Below are 22,735 nucleotides of genomic sequence, written 5' to 3' on the forward strand. Positions count from 1 at the left end.
TAGTATTGGATTGAAAATAAAAATGTTAATGGAAAGAGAAAAGTTAGGGGTATTAAATTTTTTATCAAGAAAAATATTATGAAGATGGAAGCTTATTGATAGGTGATGGACTATATGTCTTATGAAGTCGAGGTCATTAATTTAAATTTTTATTTTTTTCTTATGTTGACATGTCAAAAATATATATATATATATATATATATATATATATATATAGATAAGAGATAATGAAAATAATTAATATAAAAGTTATTATGTGTATTGATAAATAAGCTTTCCGTTATTTTAGTATTGTTTTTTAATAAAAATTTGATATTCGTGGCATTTTTTTAACTGAAATGTGAACACTTTAGCAGCAACAACAACGCAAAAGCAAACCAATGAGATATTTAGGGTTCGTTCGATAAATGGTTTTGACATGATTTCAGCATAATACTATTTATCTTACTTTTTTATTTTTTTAACATTCTCTTATTATTTATATCACATTAGTCATTTTTTATTACTATTTAAATAAAAAAATTATTTTAAAATAAATTTCTTTTATTTTTTCATACCAAACATTCTTACTCTTTTACTTTTTTCTTTAATTTTTTTTTTTTTTACATCAATTAATTTTTATTACGGTATTGAATCGAACTCGTTAACAAAATAGTTTAGCAAATGAACCCTCAATAACGCTGTCGTTCCGAGTAAGTAATTATCTTTAAGCACACTGGCGTGTTTGAGCAGGCCGGTGTTAAAATATTATTAAAATGATATTTAAATAGTAAAAATAATAATAATATTTTAAGCACACCGCGCGCATTGAAATCTTCCGGTCCCATCGAAACAATCCAAAATATCTTCCATCGGCAGCGTATCGATTGTGATTCCCAAGAAATGCTTACAAAGATCCGACGACAAATCCTATTTCTGATTCTGAGATAGAACTCGGTACCAGATTTGACGGGAAAATGGAGAAGACGATGAAAATTGGGAAGAGATTTGAAGGAAAGGTGGCGATCGTAACGGCTTCGACTCAGGGTATTGGCTTCGGCATAGCCGAGCGGCTCGGCCTGGAAGGCGCCTCTGTCGTCGTCTCTTCTCGCAAACAGGTTCGTGGGTGTATTCTCTCCCTCTCAATTTTCGGTTGTTGCTTCATATTTTGGTGTAATTACGCTCTAGTTCATCTGGGGTTTCTCTTTCTAGCCAAAGTTGGTTTTTTTTCTTTCTAATATATGTTTGATTGCTTTGAAATCTGAGAACAGTAAAAGGAATTATGTTGTTTCGGTTTTGAAAAAAATGAATTTTTATCTCAACGAACCTAATGCTGGTATCATTTTTACTTGGACGGAGAGTTAGAGCTGATTTCGCCTGGAATTGGTAAGAGGAACGGTAAGGTGGGATTTGGGTAATCATTAGTATTATCACTTATTTAAAGAATTTAAGATGATTGAATTAATATTTTAAGCGATCGATATGTGAGAATGAGTATTGTTAAATTACCATTTATCTCAAATACTTAAGCGGATAGAAAATGATTGATTTACTCATTTAATTAAATATTCTAACAGGCTCAAACTCCCCCCTTAACAAGTAAGGCTAAATATATGAAATATTTATTTAAAATGAGAGGTAAATGATGGAGAAAATATTCGAATTCAATGCCTTTGTTCTAATACCATATTAAAATACCACTTATTTCAAAAGATTAAGCTAATAGAAATTGATTGGTTTAATAATTTGATTAATATTCCAACAAGTATTTTCCAAATTGCTTTCAAGTTGGATTTTCTTTCGGCCACAGTTTAATGCCTAGAGAACTCAAGATAGAAAAAAGAAAAATGAAATCTGGGATGGTAGGAAAAATAAACAAATAATTTGATTTTCTTCTTTTCTCGACTTATATTAGCAACAAGGCAATAAGTCTCGAATTGTTTTGTTATAGATATATTATGTTGATTTTTTTTCTGTGGTGAAATTGTTACAGAAAAATGTAGATGAGGCAGTTGAAAAACTCAAAGCTCGAGGAATCGAAGTGTTGGGTGTCGTTTGTCATGTGTCTAGTGCAGAACAAAGGAAGAACCTCATAGACAAGACTGTTCAGGTGAGAAATGAAGTTGAATAGTAGATCTTTGTACGAATCACCCAGAAAAAAGGATACATATATATATATATATGAACTTTAGAAAGTCTTAGCTTTGATTTGGTATAGAAACGAAAGGCTCACTTATAAAAAAATAAATAAATAAAAAGAAGGAAAGGCTCAAATTGATCTTTTGCATATGGTTTTCTGCTTTGGAAGTCAGAGAAGTTCAAAAGCTGGACTTGGTTAATTTCCCAATGCCTTTTGGTTTCATGATAAGTAATGGGTGGCTATTTCATGCTGAAGCTTAGTAACTATCATACTATATTAGTGAAATCTATAATCTAATCACTTTTTTAAATGATAAGTTCTTCCCATAATGATCACAGCATCTTGCTATATTTTAACATACATGCTTTCTTGATCACAACATATGGCCGTGTGTGCTTACTTTTCTTTGGAGGGCAAGTTTTCATGTTTAATATAATAAGCATATCTGTCTTTACTAATGCAGAGATATGGGAAAGTAGATGTAGTTGTATCCAATGCTGCTGCTAATCCGTCTATTGATCCAATTTTGCAAATGAAAGAATCTGTCCTGGACAAATTGTGGGAGATAAATGTCAAATCCTGCATACTTATTTTAAAGGTAATTTCTCTAGGAGAATTTTCTTCACTGTAGGAAGGAAGAATGGCAGAATGCCATTTTGGGGCAAGCATGGCAGATCCATACTGAATTTCTATAATATGGCTAGCGTCAATGTCTGCCTCTTTTTTCCCTTTTTTTTATGACGTGGAACCTCATCTCACCAAGGCAGGGTCCTTAGACCCACCCCTTGGGTAGCAAATCCCAGATACATGACCTCTCCCGCCAGAACCATATATTACATGATCCAGGAAAACTCTTAATGCGAAATCAAACCTAAGATGTCTGAATTTACCGCTCATCCCAAGCCCGGCTTTTGACCACTAGGCTACACCTTTACGGATACCTATATTTTTGTTCTTATGGATACTATGTCAGTGGTCTATTTACTTGGTGGCCTTGCTAACCTTTTCCATAGACTTTTCTCGCAGCTGGTAGATATTCTCTTTGTGGTATTCATGCGCTGACATTTTTTGTGTGAATTTTAAGGCTTTGAAACTCACTTCATTAATTTTTACAGGATGCAGCTCCTTACTTGCAGAAGGGATCGTCGGTGGTTATAATCTCTTCTATCACCGCCTACCAACCACCAACTTCCATGGCTATGTATGCGGTGACTAAAACAGCACTTCTTGGGCTTACCAAGGTGTGACTTGGTTCCCATATTCCTGTTTTATATTAGTTGTTTATTCAAGAACTTCTCAGATCATGAATGGTTTCTTTTCATGCTCTTATTCTCTCTTGATCTTCATTTAGGCTCTCGCAGCTGAGATGGCCCCAGACACTCGTGTAAACTGTGTTGCTCCGGGCTTTGTGCCAACGTACTTTGCCGCATCCCTTATAGAAAATGAATCTGCTGTAAGTTCATATTCGCCCCAAGTTGCTTGTCTGCACTTTTCCCCCCTTGAGAAGATCGTGAACATTGATCACTGCACTTAATCAAATATGGGTTTAATCTATTGCAGAAGCAGGAGATCGAGGGGAGGTCTTTGCTTAACAGGCTTGGTACCACTCAAGACATGGCTGCTGCTACTGCGTTTTTGGCGTCTGATGATGCAGCTTATATAACAGGAGAAACTCTGGTGGTTGGGGGAGGGACGCCCTCGAGACTCTAGTTCCCTTTCTTCTTATCTCAATAACCCCCCATTGGTTTAATTACTTGTTTTCAATGGGATAATTAGAATGCAAGAACTGTAAGTTCACAAGTTAAATAATTTACTTTGTTTTCCTTTAAATTATTTTAATTCCTGTGCATTAGGTTGAAGCAAAGTACAGAATTGTGAAAAGCTCCACCCAGAAGACTACAGAAAATTGTGGTACATCAGTGAGTATAGATTCTTATACTTCTTGCGTTCAAATTGTGGTATACGCCTCGGCTGATGAGCACAAGTTTCTTTTGAATGCCAATGGCTTGAGTTATTCATTGTCTAATTCTTAAGTTTTCTGTACCAAATTTGATTCAAAATGCAACATTGTAACCAGATAATTTACTTGAATATGGAAGACATGAATTAATTGAAAGACGTCAGTACAAATACATTGTGTGTGGGTTTATATGATCTCCTCTTGCCATTACATATTGCGACAGCATTAAAAAAAAAAAGTGGTCATTGGAGGTAGCCGAACTACCAACGCAAATGGTTCAACAAAACCTAATAGCTTATTAAGGGATGACTAAACCACTTAACAATCAGTTTAGGGATGGTTTGGCCACTTCAACGGCACCTACAAGCCAAATTCAGGACTCATTAACGAACATCGATATCATCTACAGTGCACATTCTAGGATAATGAAATACAATGGGGAGCTCTCTTTACATATAATGGAAAGAAGAATATGAACATTGATGAGATTCTCATAAACAATTCACACTATCAAATAAAAACAAATTTAGAATCAGATAGTAAAACATACATACTGATAATTCTAATTTCCGTGGTAGAACTGGGAGTCGCAAACATTTTGAACCGCTTAGGGCAACTCAACGACTTATGTACATAATAAATTAGCACAAATCAAAATGTGCATCTTCACAATACACCATCTTCTAGCTTCTTGATATAGGAAATCCTTTTTCCCCATTATCTCCACATCAGCATCCTCACCGCGTCTTAACCTCCCATGTAGAGTTCATTAACTATTACGGTTTTGAGCTTCTTGCTATGCATCTTCTATGGTGATTTACATACACTTACAAATTTGGACAGAAAGAACAGAGTGGTCGGGCAGCGTGGCATATTTCCATCAGTTCCACCCTTCCAGTATTTTACTTGCGACATCATCGAAACATAAAGACGAAATTCAAAATTTTTACACAGGAACCACATCGGCATTTTGGCTCTCATCACACGTCAAAATTAGTCCTTCAACATAGGTTGGGAGGAGGCAACGGACCCACTGGCAGCCTGTTGAGACAGGCTCTGCTGGTGGAACAATCATAAGCACATTTTCTTGGCGTCGAACAACCCCCATCACACTTACAGTGCTCCCTTCCTTGATATACCTGATATACAACAAACATCTTCTATGAAGCATTCAATTGCAAGTGGAATGAAGACTGAAAATTTAATAAATCATGAGCTTCGAATCTACCGTTCTCAAAACATATATATGCAAAATCCTGCAAATATGACATTGAGAAGTCATGGTATTGATAAAACACTCGAAACAGAACAATTAGGGGCATACCCTTCTTTGAGGCGCATTACACGGTCATCACTAGAGAGGTTGCGGTCAGCTAGCCAGCGTAAAAAGCTTGGAGACAAGTCTCTGTTTTCCTTTGATACATCAACTGCAGTAGTTGGTTTGACAAATGCAGCAACCTTAGCCCCATAACCTGCTTTTACTAATGCTCTTAACCCAGTTTGGAAGTCTGATATGTAAAAATCAGCCACATATTTCTGTTCATCGGAAGAAACTAAATTGTCATTTACCAAACTTTGATTCTCAAACTATATGGAGCAAATCAATAGAATTAGTTCAACAAACTAACCTCTGCGTGTCTGGATCCCCACGAGAAGCAACGGTGTTTCGGATTTGCAGATTTCCCACCCAATCCTTTGTATTCATACAACTCTGTTGAAACATATACACACCTAGGTATCCTCTGGTACGATGACTCCAAAGGAATACTGCCACAGGTTACAACCTACATGAAGAGATAAAGATGACATTACTCCTGATGAAAATCAAAAGTATAGAAAAATGAAAGTGTGCAGGAAAACTGATCAATTATCCTTTCGGAATTTTTCCACTTTTTTTTTTTTTTTTCCCTCTCCTCCCCACTTTCAAAGACTTTAAGGATCTAGTTATCGAAACAAATACAAGTCAAATTGTGCAAGTCTGATAAGGAACCTCTACAACAAATAAAATTCCAAAAATAGTTTATATATTCTGATGTAACAAATGAATTTAGAGATATATCAGAACAAGAAGCACTACATACTACATCATAACACTTGTAAATGCTTTTGAAAACTAATCTTCCACTTCAAGTTGGAGATTACTCCAAAAGGCGAGTCAACCCTTTCACAAAAGTGATCCTATTTGAGCAGAACACTTTCGTAATATCAGAGAATGGAACATTTGGATAGCCTGAGGAAGTGGATGCCGCCAAATAGCCAGTGGTGATAAAACTCGCCTGTAAAAGCTCCATCAAAAACCTCCAATATTTTTTTTTTCTTCTTCTTCTTTTCATCTTCAGAGAATACTCTTCTGCCACTTGGACTATCTCAGCCTCCATCTTTCTTTCTTTTTTGATAAATACTCAGCCTCCATCTATCCAGTAAAATTTAATGATGAGGCTAAATAACAGCCTCTAAACCAAGACTCTTAACAAGATTTTTCATACAACTCACTGTAACTCTTCCTCATAAATTTGTTGCTTTAACTGCGTGTTACAGCCATTGCTTCTATCAACCAACCTAACTGCTTTATCATGGCCTTGAAACCAGGTTTATCAATAAAGAGATTTTAAAACCTTCAATATATTTTTCCCATCAGTATCTCTTTTTCTTAGCCACCAGCCCAAACAATTTTCAAGCCAACGAAAAAACAATGCCCTTAAATCTCCAAAATCATTTAAATCTCAACCAGGAATTTGGCATATATATATTCAACATGAATATTAAAGAGACCATCCACATTAATAGCCAAGAGATTACCCAATATATGACATTAGAAAGAAGAAAAAGAAATGTGTAGTTCAATAGCGAACCAGAGTTTATAAGGAAGCTGGATGTTCAACAATATCTTCCACCCTCATCCGACAAAATTTGAAACATTGTGTCAGCTTGACTACATAAAAACTGAAGACCCCAGATGCATCTGCCTCGGGATTTGACTGGTAATCACCTAAAAAGGCTCATCTTGAAATCAGCCTTGGGGAGCATCCTAAGAAATTGGCAAGGTCCAGCGGCCTTTAAAGGCGTCCAAGTAGTTTACATGCATCGGGGCAGTAAAAATATCAAGGTAAAAGATTACTACCAGAACCCATTCCCAAAGCCGAGTTCACGGTCCCCTTACAGAATTCAATATCCTTTAACCCCTAGAGAAGCAAAATATGGTCCCTCGCAAAGCCTAACTAACTAGCACATGCAACCTGGCCACTATCCTTGATAACTTTGCTTGCTGAATCCTATGGGTCACATGGACCCAAACCTTCAACAAGTTTGTATCTTGCAAAGTAAACCGCACCATCCAAGGTGCAAGTAAAGTATTCACATCCAAGAACAAATACTCAATTTCGTTTGCACTTTGAGTGCATTTGGCCCCACAATTTTGCAGGTCAAACGCATGTTTTTAAATAAAATTGGAGTGTTTTGTTTGGGAGTGCATTTAAAAAAAAAAAAAAAACGGCAAATTTGCTTAGCAAGCAAGGGGTGTGTTCTTAAAAAAGCATTAGCACCATTTTAAAGGCCGAACCGCAATTTTACCAAATCTCCAACAAACCAAACGGACACTTTATCTACAACCTCGTTCACCTTCCTAGTGAACATTTTTATCAACCCAACAAATCCAAAATAATTCAAAATAAAATAAAATAGATAAGTACGTAATCTGAACGATACCCAAAATGTCAATCTCAATCAAAACCAGCCGGGTCAAAGTAGACTCATCAAAATTCCACATTCAACCTCATTCAGAATTCTAATATTCAAAATGTCAATTTCAAAAAAAAAATCCATTTTTTTGTTTTTTTCCAGCTAGCACTATCCGTTAATCACGACTCGGAAATAAACACTAGAACAACGATTATTACGATCAGCTACTCTTCATTTCAATTAAGCAAAAAGAGTTAATAGATTTCCAACAAAGAAAGGTGCTGAGAGTGAAATTACCCCAGTGACCTTGACGTACTGTCCGTCAATAGCACCCCTGAGCTCCGCGTCAGGGTACCCCCTCACAAACCCTAGCAACCCTCTCCTCCCCCACACGCAATTCCACGCCACGGCCGCCAGCACCAGCACCAGCACGCCCCCCACCGCCACCAGCACCACTGCCTTCTTCACGGCCACCATCAGGAACGCGCCCACCAGAAGTCCCATCGCCACTGCCACCACCACCACCCACACCGCCGCTTTCGGCACCCTCATCGCCCGCACCTTCTTCTCCCCCGCCAAGCTCGTCACCGCAGACCCGTACACGGCCTTCCCGGGCGGCTCCATGTGCCCCGACCGACGGCCCGTAGAGGTTCCGAGCGGACCGGACCCGATGGGGCCGGAGGTGATGAGACCCGTGGGCTGGAGAGGCATCGGGCCAGAGGATTTCTTGGGGATCGGGCCCGAGTTGGGCCCGGATCGGACGGATCCGCTGTTGTGCTGGGACTGGGAGTGGGATGAGGAGGAGGAGGGGCGGGATATCTTCGGAGGAGGAGGACCAGTGGATGATGGATCGAGGAATTGATGGATGTCGAACATTTTGCCGAGCTCACCGGACTTCTTAACGTCACCGCCAGTGTACGGCATGGCGCGTGACGCCATTGTGAGTGGTCGCTCCTTGGACTGCTGCTCCGGTCTGCCTGACACGTAGAGCCCACCGCTCAGCTGGTGCGACGTCGTTCGGCTGCCCATTTCTGTACACAGAGATAGCTGAGAGAGAGAGTTGAGAAAGAGAGAGAGTGTGTGTGTGTGTGTGTAGGTAGAGGAGGTGAAAGGGAGGTGATGGTGGGAAGTTAGGGGATGAAATGGCGGAAATGGGACTGGGATTTTGATAAAATGACGCCTGTATCCCTGTCTTGATATTGCGGCACAGTGTTCGTTACCGAACCAGTTCCGCTCTGGGGGGCTGATTAGTTGTTTTGGTGACTGGCGAGTGAGTGAATGAGTGAGTGAGTCAATTTACCTTTTTGTCCATCATCTCTCACTAATTTTCATTAAAAAAAAAAAAACAAAAAACAGTACGGATTTTCGAAATGTTTGTTATAATTTTTTTCTTTTTGCCATAAAATACAAAATATGATTTTATCTTTTATATCATTTCATAAATTTTTTAATAAAAAAATAAAAAAAAAAATACTACCGAAAACTCATAAACAAACATAAAATCTCACTAATTCTCCCATATCTAATTTATAATTTCTTTTATTTATATTGTCAATGTTTTGTAGAAAATATTAATATAGAGGTCCTTGAGAAAGTGCATGGTGATTTGATATGCGCCAGTCAACTTCATGATATCATCTTCAACATGTCTTGTCATTTAAAAATGTCCCATCAAAAAACTTAAATTCAAACATATAATTTAAAGGGAAAATGAAATCCTAAGAAAAATTAGTACTTAAAAAGTCACTTAACTACACAATTAAACCTTTGAAAATAGTTAGAACCATTCCATGACCACCACCTAAGGGTAAAGTGTGGTGGTTCGTCCACTCACGTCTTGTTTGATGGGCGGTAACTTAACTACTTTCTTCGTAGGAAAGTGGTTGAAAGTGATTGGTTTTAGCGTGGCCACGAACCTACATCTTACCTTTCTCCGTTTAAAACTCTAACGATGTATGTATGTATTGAGGGAGTAATTTGATAACATATCTTACATTAAGAAGCATTTTAATAATTTTTTTTACGTTAAATGGTGGTTTAATGGATTTTAAAGAGTCTGTGACTTGACTATCACCTTAGTAAATGTTGTAATTTTTTTTTTTTTTTTTGTAAATGTCCGCACAAAATGAGAAAAAAATGGAAGAAAGATTCGAACTAGTCCCGACCTTACTAAATGTTATAATTAGTCTTAAGTTTCCAAATTATTCCCATTTATAAATTATTCAATAACAAAGTAAGTACACATCTATAATGAAGTAATGGCAGTCAAAACTTATCAAATTAGGATTCTTAAAATTATAATTATTATTTATAATAATAAATTATATATAGATTTTAATTTTCAATATGCAACATAATGGAATATATTGTTAATATTCTTTAGGAAAAATTACAGTTTACCCTTTTCAAAGTTTACAGTGTTTTTCAATTCAAACACCAAAGTTTTAATTTTTGCAATCCACCCTCCAAAGTTCCAAATTTTTGCAATTTGACCAATTTTATCCAAAACTTCTCATATTACCCCTATTTTTTATTTTTTTATTTTTTATAAAATGTTTTTTAAAAAAAATTCGGGGTGGCTCTTTGGTCATCTGGTTATTTTTGCACCCCCAAATTTGTTTTCGTTTTCATTAAAAAAAAAAAAAAAAAAAAAGTGAGGGGCAATATGAGAATTTTGGGATGATATTGATTGAATTGAAAAAAATTGAAACTTTGTGAGGATGGATTGCAAAAATTAAAACTTTGATATTTGAATTAAAAAACACTATCAACTTTGAAGGGATAAACTGTAATTTTTCCTATTCTTTAACAATTGTTTTTTTTTTTTTTTTGAAAGAGAAGAAGAAGAAGAGACTTGTGGGAATTTTATCCTCACTCAAAACTAGTTATTCTTCTTTTATCATGTGTCATGGTCGAAGTCATCCGATTGGTCCCATTAGGAGGTTAGTGTTGTGGGTTGATGGACCTACAGCCTAGATCTGCTGGCCAGATAAATCTTTTATATTGTATTTTTCTTTATTTCTGGCAACTACATTGTGTTACATTCTGCATAACGATGGGATCTACTAATCAGACCGTTGAGGATATATAAAATCCGACAGCCTTCAATTGAATCTGGGTTGTAAATGGGACCCAATCATTTTTATTTTTTTCACTGGTAAAACGAGTGGTAGATCTACAATCCACATCAAATGCTCTACCGATTATGAGAATGGGCCCCTTCTGTTTCATCAAATCTGACGGTGATCGTGCCAATCAGGCCTGAGTTATCAAAAAGCAAATGTCTCGATCAACTTAAAATATAAAAAAAAAGAATATGAATTTTAACTTGTGGATGGCAAGGGCAAACAGATGCATATAGGACAAAGATGGATAAATTTCATAGGATCCCTCCCTGTCGGCGGACCCTTTTTTGACACTTCTCAGTCAATAGGTTATTGGATACTCAGGAGGGCAATGTTGGCAATCCGCTCTTCCAGAAGATCGGTGGTGAAATTGATGCCTCCCCAAGTGGGGGAATATTTGATATTTCCTTGTACAGACAAACAGTAATAAATCAAATTATTATTCTTTACTTTAATCATTTTATTTTTTATTTTTTTAAATAAATAAATAAATAATTAGCTCAAGTAGGATGTTAAAAGCTCATGTAAGTGTTTATAATATACAAAATCTCATGGGATAAGTCAAGTGATAATTAAGCTGAATTTTGTAAAATATAAATTCCACTAAATTGCCATTAAACTGTTTATCCTGACAAAAAATAATGTATTAATATTATTTATTAGGCCGATTTCGCACTAAAATCTATTTGAAGTATCTTCTAATGATTTACTAATTACTACGTGGAGCAAAGCATGTCAATGGGTCACATAAGGTTGAATTGGTAAGCTGACGTGAGTTTTAGCGTCTCAACCAAATCTTTTGGTGTGTCTTAGGGCTCGCAAAATGGGTTCACGTGTTGGGTTTGTGTTAATTCTTGTTTATGTCATGAATCCGTTTAACCTAAACATTCTACCCTACTTCTTACCTGTTATTTGAACATGTAAAAAAGTATTTTGTTTTTCGTTTTTTTTCATATACTAAATCTAATTTAGAAGAAATTATAAGTCGTTTCTTAATTGGTATGCCAAAAAGTTACTGGATCAAGTAATTTATCTAGCTTCTTTTTTTTTTTTTTTTTTGGTTATTTATTTATTTAACACCGTATCAATTGTGGAAAACTTGTTGGGTCCTATGGGTATCTATCTTCTATTAAATTAATGAAACCTAAGCTTACCCATAAGAAAAATGCTTTTTGTCGGCCCAAGGGTCAAAGTACTTATAATTTTTTTCTTTTTAAAAAAAGTCACAATGTACATATAATTGTGAAGTATATGTTTGACAACAATAATGCAAGATTGCAGACAGCTGTCCCAACTACCACTGAGCTAGTTTTTTTTTTTTTTTTTAGTCTGCTATCAATTAATATGTTTCTTCTAATTTTCAGTGTTTAGTACGATTGAAAATTGTCGTTTTTTAAACGGCAAACTATTTTTTGAATTTAAGCTTATCTTTCTCGCACGTGTTCTTTTTTGAAATTCATTCTTTGCCACCGCTAAAGTTCGCCGGAATCTATCACTAGAGTCTGCCTAATGTCTCCAATTGTTGCTAATTTTCGATACAAAAAAGATAAGGGCGAGGGTTTGCACATTTTGAAAAGAGGTTAGCACTCTAAGTACATATGAGATTAATGATGCGATCTGATATCAGGTGAGTGTAGCCAAGGGCAAGGATCATTACCAAGGAGTTTAGAACAATTTAAAAAAAATGAGTGACAATTTATGTTTGTGCATAAGGTTTGGATCGTGTTAAGACATGAGTTATATACGTCAGTCATAACTCGATCAATTTAATTAAAAGTGTCAAACCTCTTAACTCGAATCCATTAATTTTGTATTGAATTTACATGTCGTGGAACAAATTGTCGACTATAATTTGACAAGCATGATAGGTTGTCCATGGTTGGAACTTTGAAGCTAAAATTTGAGGTTGTCCGTGGACTTAGGAATTTTCATGTTTATGAAAAGGAAAGAGCAGGATGATTTTATCGGAAGCTAAAGTGCTTTGCTTTGTGGATTATCCCATTGGGACTTCAAAAATCTTATAAACTTTACATGGGTATTGTCGTCATTAGATTGTTCGTGGGGCAGAATTTGCTTGTTCTAAAGCCTCTCTCTTTTTTTGCAAAAGGATTCTTGTTTGCTTCTCTTCATTTGAAAATTGAAAATTACGTCTCCTTGATAGCTACCTTTGCATCTTTCTTTTTGTTCTTTAAGATTTAAAGCTTGTTTTATCAACGCCCACCACTCTAAAATTTGCCAATAAACGCCCGATGTAACCCGAATTACAATCCGAAATAATTCATTTTATACGTTCTAACTAAATTTTATATTTTTTATGGTGTATATTTGCAACATCATTCAAAATTTATAAACGATACGACATCGCATACACCATTCAATGCAACAAACAAAATCTAAATCATGAAATCAGGAGCGGAACCACCTTTTGTCTTTGGGTTAGAGGCAATCTCCTCCCAAAATTTTAGAAAGTCCTTTACAATTTTAATTTTACCCGTCGATAAATCGTCTTAACTTCACTTAAAAATGGAAATAATCATGTTTTTTGTAGCACATGTTTCTTAGTTAATAAAGACCACCCACCAACCTAATCATTGGCGTACCCTAGTCTTCTTTCTCTCTCTCTAGGGCTAAATGGGATATTATTTTAACCTAATCTCCAAATGGGTCTACTAAATTGATAACTTGGACTGATCATCATAACTAATTGACTTATATAATCATAAGTTTAGTCAATTCGTAATTTAGAGATTGCATGTGTGAAGGTGACTGTTAATGAGTGCATGGGGAAATTAATAGAATGCTTAAATGGGCCAAAGGTATATATATATGGAACTTATTTATGAAAAGGGGGAGCACTCTTTCTATAAAATGGATTGATCATCAAACTATCAAAGGATGGGACTCAAACAATGACATAAAGAGTTGCTTGAGATCCTACTAAGGAAACACCTTTGAACTTGATTAATTATTACTTATATTATTTAAATGGTTCATATGATGAGTGTAAGAGGCTCCCTTTGAATTGCTTTTGAAACTTTAATACACTTCCCGTCGCTTTCGGATCTTTTCCAAAGGAGAGGATGGTGGGTGATCTTTTGCTTTCATAAGCTACAAACATGCAGCAAACGTTGGGCATGCATAGGAAAAAAAATATAAAAAAAGCTCTCAAACTATCAGCCGTTTGCAATATAGCCCCCCAATGTTTAAAAGATACTAAAGTAGCCCCTAAACTTTCAAAATGTATAAAAAATGCCACTTATTTATTTTATTTTTTTATATTTCTATAATACTTCTATTCTTTTAACAAATAAAATAATAAAATAATTGTAAATAAATAAATAAAAAATAATTTTTAAAAAATACAAAAAAACCAATGGGCGAAAAAAAAAACAAAAAAACAGTTTTTTGGAATAAATAATAAATAATTAGTCACTGTAGTTGGCCTAAATTACAAATTGTTTCATGTCGTATTAAAGTAAAATCAAAAGTACGGTTCTTGAGATATTCCCAAAAAAAAAAAAGGAACCCATCAAACTACCAAATTAATTTTACTTTAATACGACATGAAGCAATTTGTAATTTAGGCCGATTACAATGACTAATTATTTATTTATTTATTTTTTTTTTTGTATTTATTCATCTATTGATTTTTTTTTTACAATTATTTTATTTGTTAAAAGAATATGGGTATTATAAGAATATAAAAAAAAATAAGTGGCATTTTTGATACATTTTGGTAAGTTGGGGGCTACTTTAGTACCTTTTGAACATTGGGGGGCCATATTACAAATGGCTGGTAGTTTGGAGAGCTTTTTTATATTTTTCCCTTTAATTAATATTCTAACATTAAAATATTACAAATCGAGTGCTAATTTGAAGAGGTATGTTATATGTACGTTTTCCAAAATCCTCTCTTTTGTGCCTTTGTCTTTAAAATAAATTCATGTTCGCAAGAATTTTGATTAGAGATAACGTACTTGGTTAATTAAATACTTGAACACTTCTCTCACGAATGGGACCAAACAACACGAACTCAAAAATTCGATTATGATATTATGTTAAATTAGTATTTATTTTTGTTCTTCAAGTAATGTTAAATTACCGAGTAATACTAGGGACCATTTTTTTATCTTATTTTTATCCTCTTAAAACTGACGTGGCTTTCAAAATCACCATTAGATCAAAATTCAAGTATAATTCATCTAAAAATTAATAGTAATTTTAAAAGTCACACCAATTTTAGGAGGATAAAAAGATGGTTCTTAGCATTACTTTTAATTACCATCTATCTCATCTCAAACTGATAGAAAAGATAGATTTTATTATTTAATTAATGCTTGATCGATCAACCGACCAAGTTATCACATAGCATTAAAAGATGACCACCGTATTTTGTATGTTTGATTGGTAGATAAATCAAGTTGCAAGTGTCACAAGAAAACCGACTTGACACTAGGTTTGTGTCTTGCTACCCAAAACTATGGCATGCTTAGTGTGTGGTGACTATTCATGTTAATGAAGGTGGGTGCCTTATTTGACTTCATTCACACACAATGTGACAAACTCGTGGCTGGAAGAGATCAATCAAATTGATTTTTCTAGCCTCTTTTTTAGTAGATTGAGACCCTTGTTATTAAACTGACCAAATTTTACAAAAATTAATAAGGAATTGGTCGGTTTAGATAGATATTCCAATGCAAGTCTCCCTTTCAGATCAGATACCCCACCTCCTGTTAGGAAGGGCAGAAGTTGATGGCATCAACTAGTTATGCTTTCAAATGTGATAGTATAAAGATCTGTCCTAGTATTAATGAACCCCTTTAGTATCATGTGATCATGGCTTAAGTCACAAGGATAGTTTTGGCTTAAGTTGCCGGGTGTGTCGTTTGGTTCTTAAAATTTCTGTTTGTGTTCCTTTTTATGCCTTTTCATTTCTGGGTTCAGAGTAGTTACTGATTTTGATTAGTAATATTGTTTGTTTAGTGAATTACAGTTGGGTTATGAGTGTTCAGTTTAAAGAAATCCTGGGATTCTGTTTCTTTGCTGGGAAAATGCAGGAAAGGAATTTGGATGAAATTTTGATTGTTTAGTTATCACTTGTTAGCATGTGGGGCTTGAGAAAACAAAAGCTCCGCTAAAATGATCATAATAAGACAATTCTGTTGAATTTTGCATTTCCTTTTTCTTTTCCATGTTTTTCTCAGCAAACAAACAAAAAGGTATAGTTTTGTCGGTGCTGGACCGTGTTTATGCATCTATGGTATTGAAATTATCGTAGCCATAAGTAGTTTTGTTGTCTTTATGGGATAATTGTGGACAATTTCCTAAGTACTTTAATTTGAGATGAATTCTGATTATATTCGCTTGGACCATTTTATTTGGGTAATTCTGGATAGAAAGAGTAAAATTCAGGAAGATTGGAATAAATGTTATATTGTTTAATTGTTTGTAGGTTTTGAAGTGGCGGATTTGTATGATCATCAAGGTAAGTGCAGCCTTGATCTGGAATTTGCAAGATACTCGTGGAGATTCAAAGTCAATAGATTATTACAGAGTTTACAAAAGCCTACGATCCAACAGCTTCGGCAGCATTTGAAAGAGGTATGTTCTATCAACTATTAATACTCTGCTTTTGGGAGTATTTTACGTTCTTAAGATGGAGAGTGACTTCTTCTTCTTTTGTATTTGTATAAAATTTGTTTTGGAGGTTTTGCGTGGAAGTGAAGGGATTATGTGGGGAGTGTACTCTAATGGAATTGCTATCTGTTCATTGTACTCTAGAATAGCTATCTGTTTCATTTTAACCTAAGCCAAAACAGTGAAAGGAAATTTTGCTTGCTCTTTTTCATAATTGCTTACTCTTGGATTTCTTATATATGTTTATTTGTTAAAAGGTATCTGTGTTTTTAACACCTTAAGCAATGAAACAAAACATGCTTTATTAGGTAATGGTTGTGTAGGCTAGAATTAAAGAACTTTTAAACATGGAGAGTCACTTTATTCCATGAAAATGGCTGGTCAAAATTAAGCGGCCTAAACTAGAGGCATGTTCTTCTCTGTCTCAATCTAAAGGAAGTTTAGTAGAGAATAGTGACAGAATCAGCAATCTTCCAGCCCACATTGCTCATCACATCCTTTCATTTCTTATGATGGAAGATACTGTACGATTGAGCTTAGTGTCAAAGTGGTGGCAAGAGTTATGCATATCTATTCCGTCCTTGACCGTTGACAGCATGCAATATGGGCTCTTGGATTTTTCACTATTTCACTTCCAGAATTTTCTTGATAGGTGGATGATTCAACGCAATGGAATGAAGATGGTACAGTTTTGCGTTCACCGGACTTTTCTTAAGTGGCATTATGAAGAATATCGTTTTCTCATACAGTTGCATGATGCAGTAAGGTGCAATGTTGAAGTGCTTTATCTTGAGCTCCTTATAGTTATTCCAAGGACATTTAAAATGCCACTTTGTGTTTTGCATTGTGAATCGTTGAGGTTTCTAACAATGCATTTGCATGGAGCGGTTCTCTAATTGCCGTCCTCAACTGGGTTCATGAAGCTTCAATTGTTATCACTAACAAGTATTCGAGTTCTTGAAGAGATTTTTGCGGAACAGATCTTGTCTTCCTGCAACTCCTTTAAAAAGTTATGCCTAGATGATGTTGAAGGGGTGAATAACATTAACATCGGGTCCTCATCTCTAAAATATCTCGAAATTAGGAGTTATGAGCATGATGACCTCTTCCATCTTAATGTCCTTGGGGAGCTAATTATTGACATTCGTAATATTGCAGGCATTATTTAAGGCAGACATGCTGCGGATTCCTTTGAAGCATTTACATACTGTGTGTATAACCTTTAGCTCTCCAGATAATGTGGATGACGATTTATATCGAGCATTTGCCTTACTTAAGAAAGGAGTGCCTAATGTACGAGACTTGTTCATATATGCGAAGCATATTCCAGAGGAAAGGTGCCTCAATCTCTCTCTCTTGCACATGACCACATGGATGCATACACTTAAATATAGTTTGTAATTCTTGCTAATCAATTCATTGAAATTTCATCCCAAAAAAATGGAAGAATTTAAATCTCCAAAATATTCCTGAATAAAGTCATTCGGGTACCATTCAAAGGAGTGTTTCATCAACCAGGAGGAGCTACTTTTCCATATTCCATAGTCAATGGTTGCAATAAATCATCTAAAATAGTTACTCTTGGACCATATTTATTACAGAATACAGAAAAAAGATTAATAGTAGGATGTAGTCAAAACTAGTACTTTAAGATCTAAAATGCTATTGGTTTGTGGTTTCATTAGTAATTCTATACTCCATGCTTTTATCTCCCAAGTTGATGTGGCTTGGTCCTCCCCCCCCCCCCCAAAAAAAAAAAAAAACCTATTTTCATGCACCATATGCTATGTGAAACTACGCCAAATCAGCTTTATGGGATAAAAAAAGTGATGTATGGCATTACTCATCTGGAAAATAATGTGGGTTATAATAATGTCATTTGTATTGTAGTGTGAAATAAGTGTTCAATTATTTGCTAGGGGTTTTAGTTTTGTTGGTTTTTTTTTTTTTTAAATGACGTGGAACCTCTCTAAGGCAAGGCCCTTTGGACCCACCCTTAAGGAGTAAACCCCGAATACATGATCCCACTCGCAAGAATTGTGTATTAGGTAATCCAAGGAAACTCCTAGTGCGAAATCGAACTTAGGATATCCGAGTCTATGGCACCCTTTGACCAATAGGTTGCACCCTGAGGGGTAGCTTTGTTGGTTGTTAGTTAACACTAAGGATTGTGGTTTTAAGGGTAGCTAGAGCTTTTGTAAACAAGGATTCTAAAATTAAATGGTTGTGGCTGTGAATTAGATTTTTTTTTTTCTTTTTTTCTTTTTTTAAGGAACTAAATGGAAAAGAGAGAAGCATAAGGTAAAGTCTTAGAGTTTAGGTCACGTTTGGTAGACAATAATGAAATGGAATAATTGTAACCCCAAGGGGTTGGCTCAAGTGGTAAGGGCCTTCCCTTTGTCTTGGTGGCATTTCCATTACGTCTAAGGTTCTAATCCACTTGAGTGCAAACAATTTATTGGGGTCAATCTGCCGACGAGCCGGAATATAACCTGATCTGTGTGGAGGGGCGCTATGCATGGGTTCGAGGTTTATCCAACAAGGGTGAGTACACGAAGTAATTCTGCTTAAGAGGAGTTCCTCGTCATAAAAAAAAATAAAATAGAATATTCATTCCTATCGTTTGGTTTTTCCATTATTCCTAGGAATAATTAGAATAATTATTCTTCACTTATTCCCCCCAAAAGGGCATGAATAGCTATTTATGGGGAATATAATAGCTTCAAAATTCCTCTTTTTTTTTCCACCCAAAAATCCTTCTATTTTATCCCCTCCAAAAAAAAAGAAAAAAAAAAAAAAGGAAACAAATTGTTTCAAAGGGTGGCCGGCCACCCCTTGTGCTTTTGTTGGGGTATTTTTGAAAATTCAATTAAAAAAAATTGGTCATTTATGTGTTGTCAGCAAACAAATGAAGAGAAATGGTTATTCCTTTCTATTTTTAATGAATTATCTTTCTAGTGTAAAAGATTGACGTTTGACATATTCATATTGGGGGTGGGGTGTTTACTTTCCTCTCCAATGTAGTTTGTGGTACCATCTTTTGTTTTTGTTTTTATTTTTATTTTTATGTAGTTTGTGGTACCTAACTATGTGAATTGAGACTCTAGGTTATATGACAAACAAGCATGTAAGCTTTGCCAAATCCAAGCTTTTTTTTTTTTTTTTCTTTTTTGCTAATTTCCAAACTCTTAATGATATATATTTTGTCTTTTTAAATTGTGCCAATTTTTTTTATCTGCTTCCCCCTCCCCCCAAATTTTATATAAAAAAAAAGTAGGTGACATCATCATTCTCTATCAAGGCATCCAAATTTAATGCAAAATATTGAGAATTCCAAAAATTGATGTTTATTCAATTTTTTTTTTTTTTTTTTTTTTTGAAGTGATGCTAAGGATAGACCTATTTGGAAATAATTCATTGTTCCTTAAGCCAATAATTAATTGCAGCTCCTAGACTATATTCTCAAGAATGCCACAGAATTGGAGCAGATATGACATCGTTTATCCACCTTCTTGGCAATAATATATCACGAAGACAATTGAACAGAGGGCGGCTTCAACTCATAGAATTTTGTTTCCTTTTAAGTAAACATTTCTATATTTATAATGGTTATTAATTATTGTATTGGAAATTCTTAGTTTGGGAAGAGCCTTAAAACTTAAGTTGTGTTTGTTAATGTGTTTTGGGGTATTTTTGTTTTTGGTTTTGAAAAATGTTTTGACTTGATATAAAGATTTTTGTGTTTTTTTTGTTAATGCATGCTTTTGTTTTGAAACCAGAAAATAAAATAAAATGCAAAAAGTGAAGATCTGATTTGGAGAGAGGATTGTATTGATAAATATATAAATAAATATATTACATTTAACCCCATATTGTGATAAGCCACAAGGAATCTCCCACCAATTTGCCTGTTATTGAAAGAATCTTTTTAAACTATTTTTTTTTTTTTTTTTTTTTTTTGGAAGAGCTTTTTAAACTATTATATAAGCTTGAATGTGTCTCAACTCACACGTCTCCCACTAAAGCCAAATAAGATTTTATTTGATTTTTTTCATTAAGAAATTATTTTATTTTCCTATTAGGGTGGGTTATGTTTAAAAGGTTTACTTTTCTTACTAGGAGTTGGTTTATTTTCACTACTAGGAGGAGTAGGTTTGTTTACTCTCTTATAAAAAAAGTATTCCTCTTATATAAATAGGTTGGTTTGTAATGTAAAACTCACTCATTCGAATTATTATCAAATCAAAAAAATTAGTCTTTCGCTATCGCTACGTCAGTCGCCATTAGTAGAGCGTTAGCGTTTGTAATAGTGTGTCTTTCAAACAACCGTGAATGAAACATTCGGTTTTTATTCAATCCCCCTCACGGCATTTTTATTCGAGACTTCCTTATTCCAAAAATTCGGAATCAGCCAATTTCACGGTTGGTGCGAAGTTATTTCCAAAATTTAGGTGCTGCATGTGAGAAGCCTCAATAAGAATATACATAGGGTTTTGCAAATTTACCCTATTCCTCAAAAGTGCGATCGATTGTATTTTTTTAGCCGAAAAATATCGCGTGATGATGAACTAGATACAATTAACTATTGGTCAAAGAAGAAAAGACCTACACGGGTCAAGGTTGATTGGTAATGCCACATTCTATGATCAAAAAGATAGCGGAGGTGCTACTTGGAGAATGATTGTGTTGGAGGCATATAAGAACAAGGGCCATTCCATCAAGGCCACCGCCAGGATTGGATGTAAGTTCATATTTTATGTTTATGTGTTTTGTTATTTATTTATGTTTATAATTCGATACTAGAAGAATATATATATATATATATTTCATTATAAATAGTTGAATTGGTGTATAACAGAAGTTTGCAAACTCTCAACCAAGAAGGGGGATTCGCATACGTTTAATCTCTCAGCTTAAGTTTTTACTATTACTCTTGGTGAGAGATTAAACCACAGCAAATTCCCCTTCTTGGTTGAGAGTTTGCAAACTTCTATTATATTGTGCATTCCCTTTTCTCAGCTATCGAGGAATCCCCACAAAATTATGAGAAGTGGAAGAAAGAGTTATGAACGTAGCCGCCAGCACCAAACCAGAGAAAGTAGCAGACAATCGGGCATTTAGCAAGTCAAAAAGAGAGAGGAGATGGCATTGGCCGCCTAGCACCATCAGAGCTGCCTCTTCATCTCATGTCATGAAATGAGAAATCTCCCGACCGGCCTAGGTGAAGAATACGGCCCTGAGCCTGAGAAGTCAGGCCCAAGTCACAAGCGCCAAAAATTAAGAGTCTTCTGAGCAAAGTCTCTTGTTTGTTAGAAATGGGTATTGAACCTAATTCAACCCAAAAGCTAGTTCAAGAGTTGAGGTTTCCCCTCAACTTATAAATGGACAATCTCTTTAATACCTAGGCAATGTGGCCAACACGCCCCCTCACGTGTGGCGGGAGAACATCCAAGCCAACACGTGACAATTGGTGACGGTGGGCCACAGTCAATTAATTGGGTTAAGCTCTGATACCATGTTAGAAATGAGTCTTGGGCCTAACTCAACCCAAAAGCTAGCTCAAGAGTTGAGGTTCCCCTCACCTTATAAATTGACAATCTCCTTAATACTCAAGCAATGTGGGACTTCCAACATTGTTGACGTATGACCCGTTACAAAAATTAAGTTCTACTGTTTGGTTTCATATTCATAGGAGTTGATAAAACTGCATCACATTGCTTTTATTTTTTATTTTTTTATTCAATACTAGAAAAAGGATAAATGAAGAAAACGTATCATTTCCGTTTTATTTAAAAGTGAAATGGCAATATTATCTCTTTTAAAGTAAGGGACTGGCCGACAATATTTGTTAATATATATTTGTGATTACAATCAAATCCAAATCATAATTTCATATCAAATCCTTGTAATTGATAATCAAATCTTTGTAATTTGATTACCTTATTTTTATTTGTATTGTATTCACAAATATATATGGAAATATATTCTATCAATATTACCCTGTAGAACAAGGGACCCGTAAAGAATAAGGGACGCTATCCAATGCACAATTAATAGCTGACAAAGACAATGCATTCCGACTTGGGAGAGACGACACAGAACAGGGATTGCAAATAATTTTGATTGGAACCTCAACTTGTGCAATAAAAGAAGTGATAGTGAGCCAAACAAATTAATTTAATTTTTTTTTAAATTGACGTAACAAGAGTTTTTAAA

The 22,735-nt window shown here is 35.0% G+C and overlaps 2 protein-coding genes and 1 pseudogene across 3 annotated transcripts; 2 read left to right on the plus strand and 1 right to left on the minus strand.

Moving 5' to 3' along the window:
* The first annotated feature begins 807 nt into the window (after positions 1 to 807).
* On the plus strand, positions 808 to 4,273 carry IBR1 (indole-3-butyric acid response 1). 2 transcript variants are annotated; one of them, XM_059581154.2, is made up of 6 exons: positions 808 to 1,097; positions 1,973 to 2,089; positions 2,583 to 2,717; positions 3,235 to 3,360; positions 3,471 to 3,572; positions 3,680 to 4,273. In XM_059581154.2, the coding sequence occupies exons 1-6, from the start codon at positions 957 to 959 to the stop codon at positions 3,827 to 3,829; spliced, it is 771 nt and encodes a 256-aa protein (XP_059437137.2). In that variant the 5' UTR covers positions 808 to 956; the 3' UTR covers positions 3,830 to 4,273. The 2 variants fall into 2 exon arrangements, with proteins under 2 accessions (XP_059437137.2, XP_059437138.2); XM_059581155.2 differs by lacking the exon at positions 1,973 to 2,089.
* A 232-nt stretch (positions 4,274 to 4,505) lies between these two features.
* On the minus strand, positions 4,506 to 8,964 carry LOC132170249 (Ubiquitin-specific protease family C19-related protein). Its single transcript, XM_059581152.2, has 4 exons — positions 8,055 to 8,964; positions 5,708 to 5,863; positions 5,404 to 5,615; positions 4,506 to 5,218 (listed from the first exon to the last, which is right to left on the minus strand). Exons 1-4 carry the CDS (start codon positions 8,784 to 8,786, stop codon positions 5,026 to 5,028), a joined length of 1,293 nt encoding a protein of 430 aa, XP_059437135.1. The 5' UTR covers positions 8,787 to 8,964; the 3' UTR covers positions 4,506 to 5,025.
* A 5,707-nt stretch (positions 8,965 to 14,671) lies between these two features.
* Positions 14,672 to 17,688, plus strand: LOC148589967 (F-box/FBD/LRR-repeat protein At1g16930-like; annotated as a pseudogene).
* The last annotated feature ends 5,047 nt before the right edge of the window (positions 17,689 to 22,735 follow it).

This window comes from Corylus avellana, chromosome 1 (genome assembly GCF_965113065.1).
Source record: "Corylus avellana chromosome 1, dhCorAvel1.hap1.2, whole genome shotgun sequence".
Taxonomy (NCBI): Eukaryota; Viridiplantae; Streptophyta; class Magnoliopsida; order Fagales; family Betulaceae; genus Corylus; species Corylus avellana.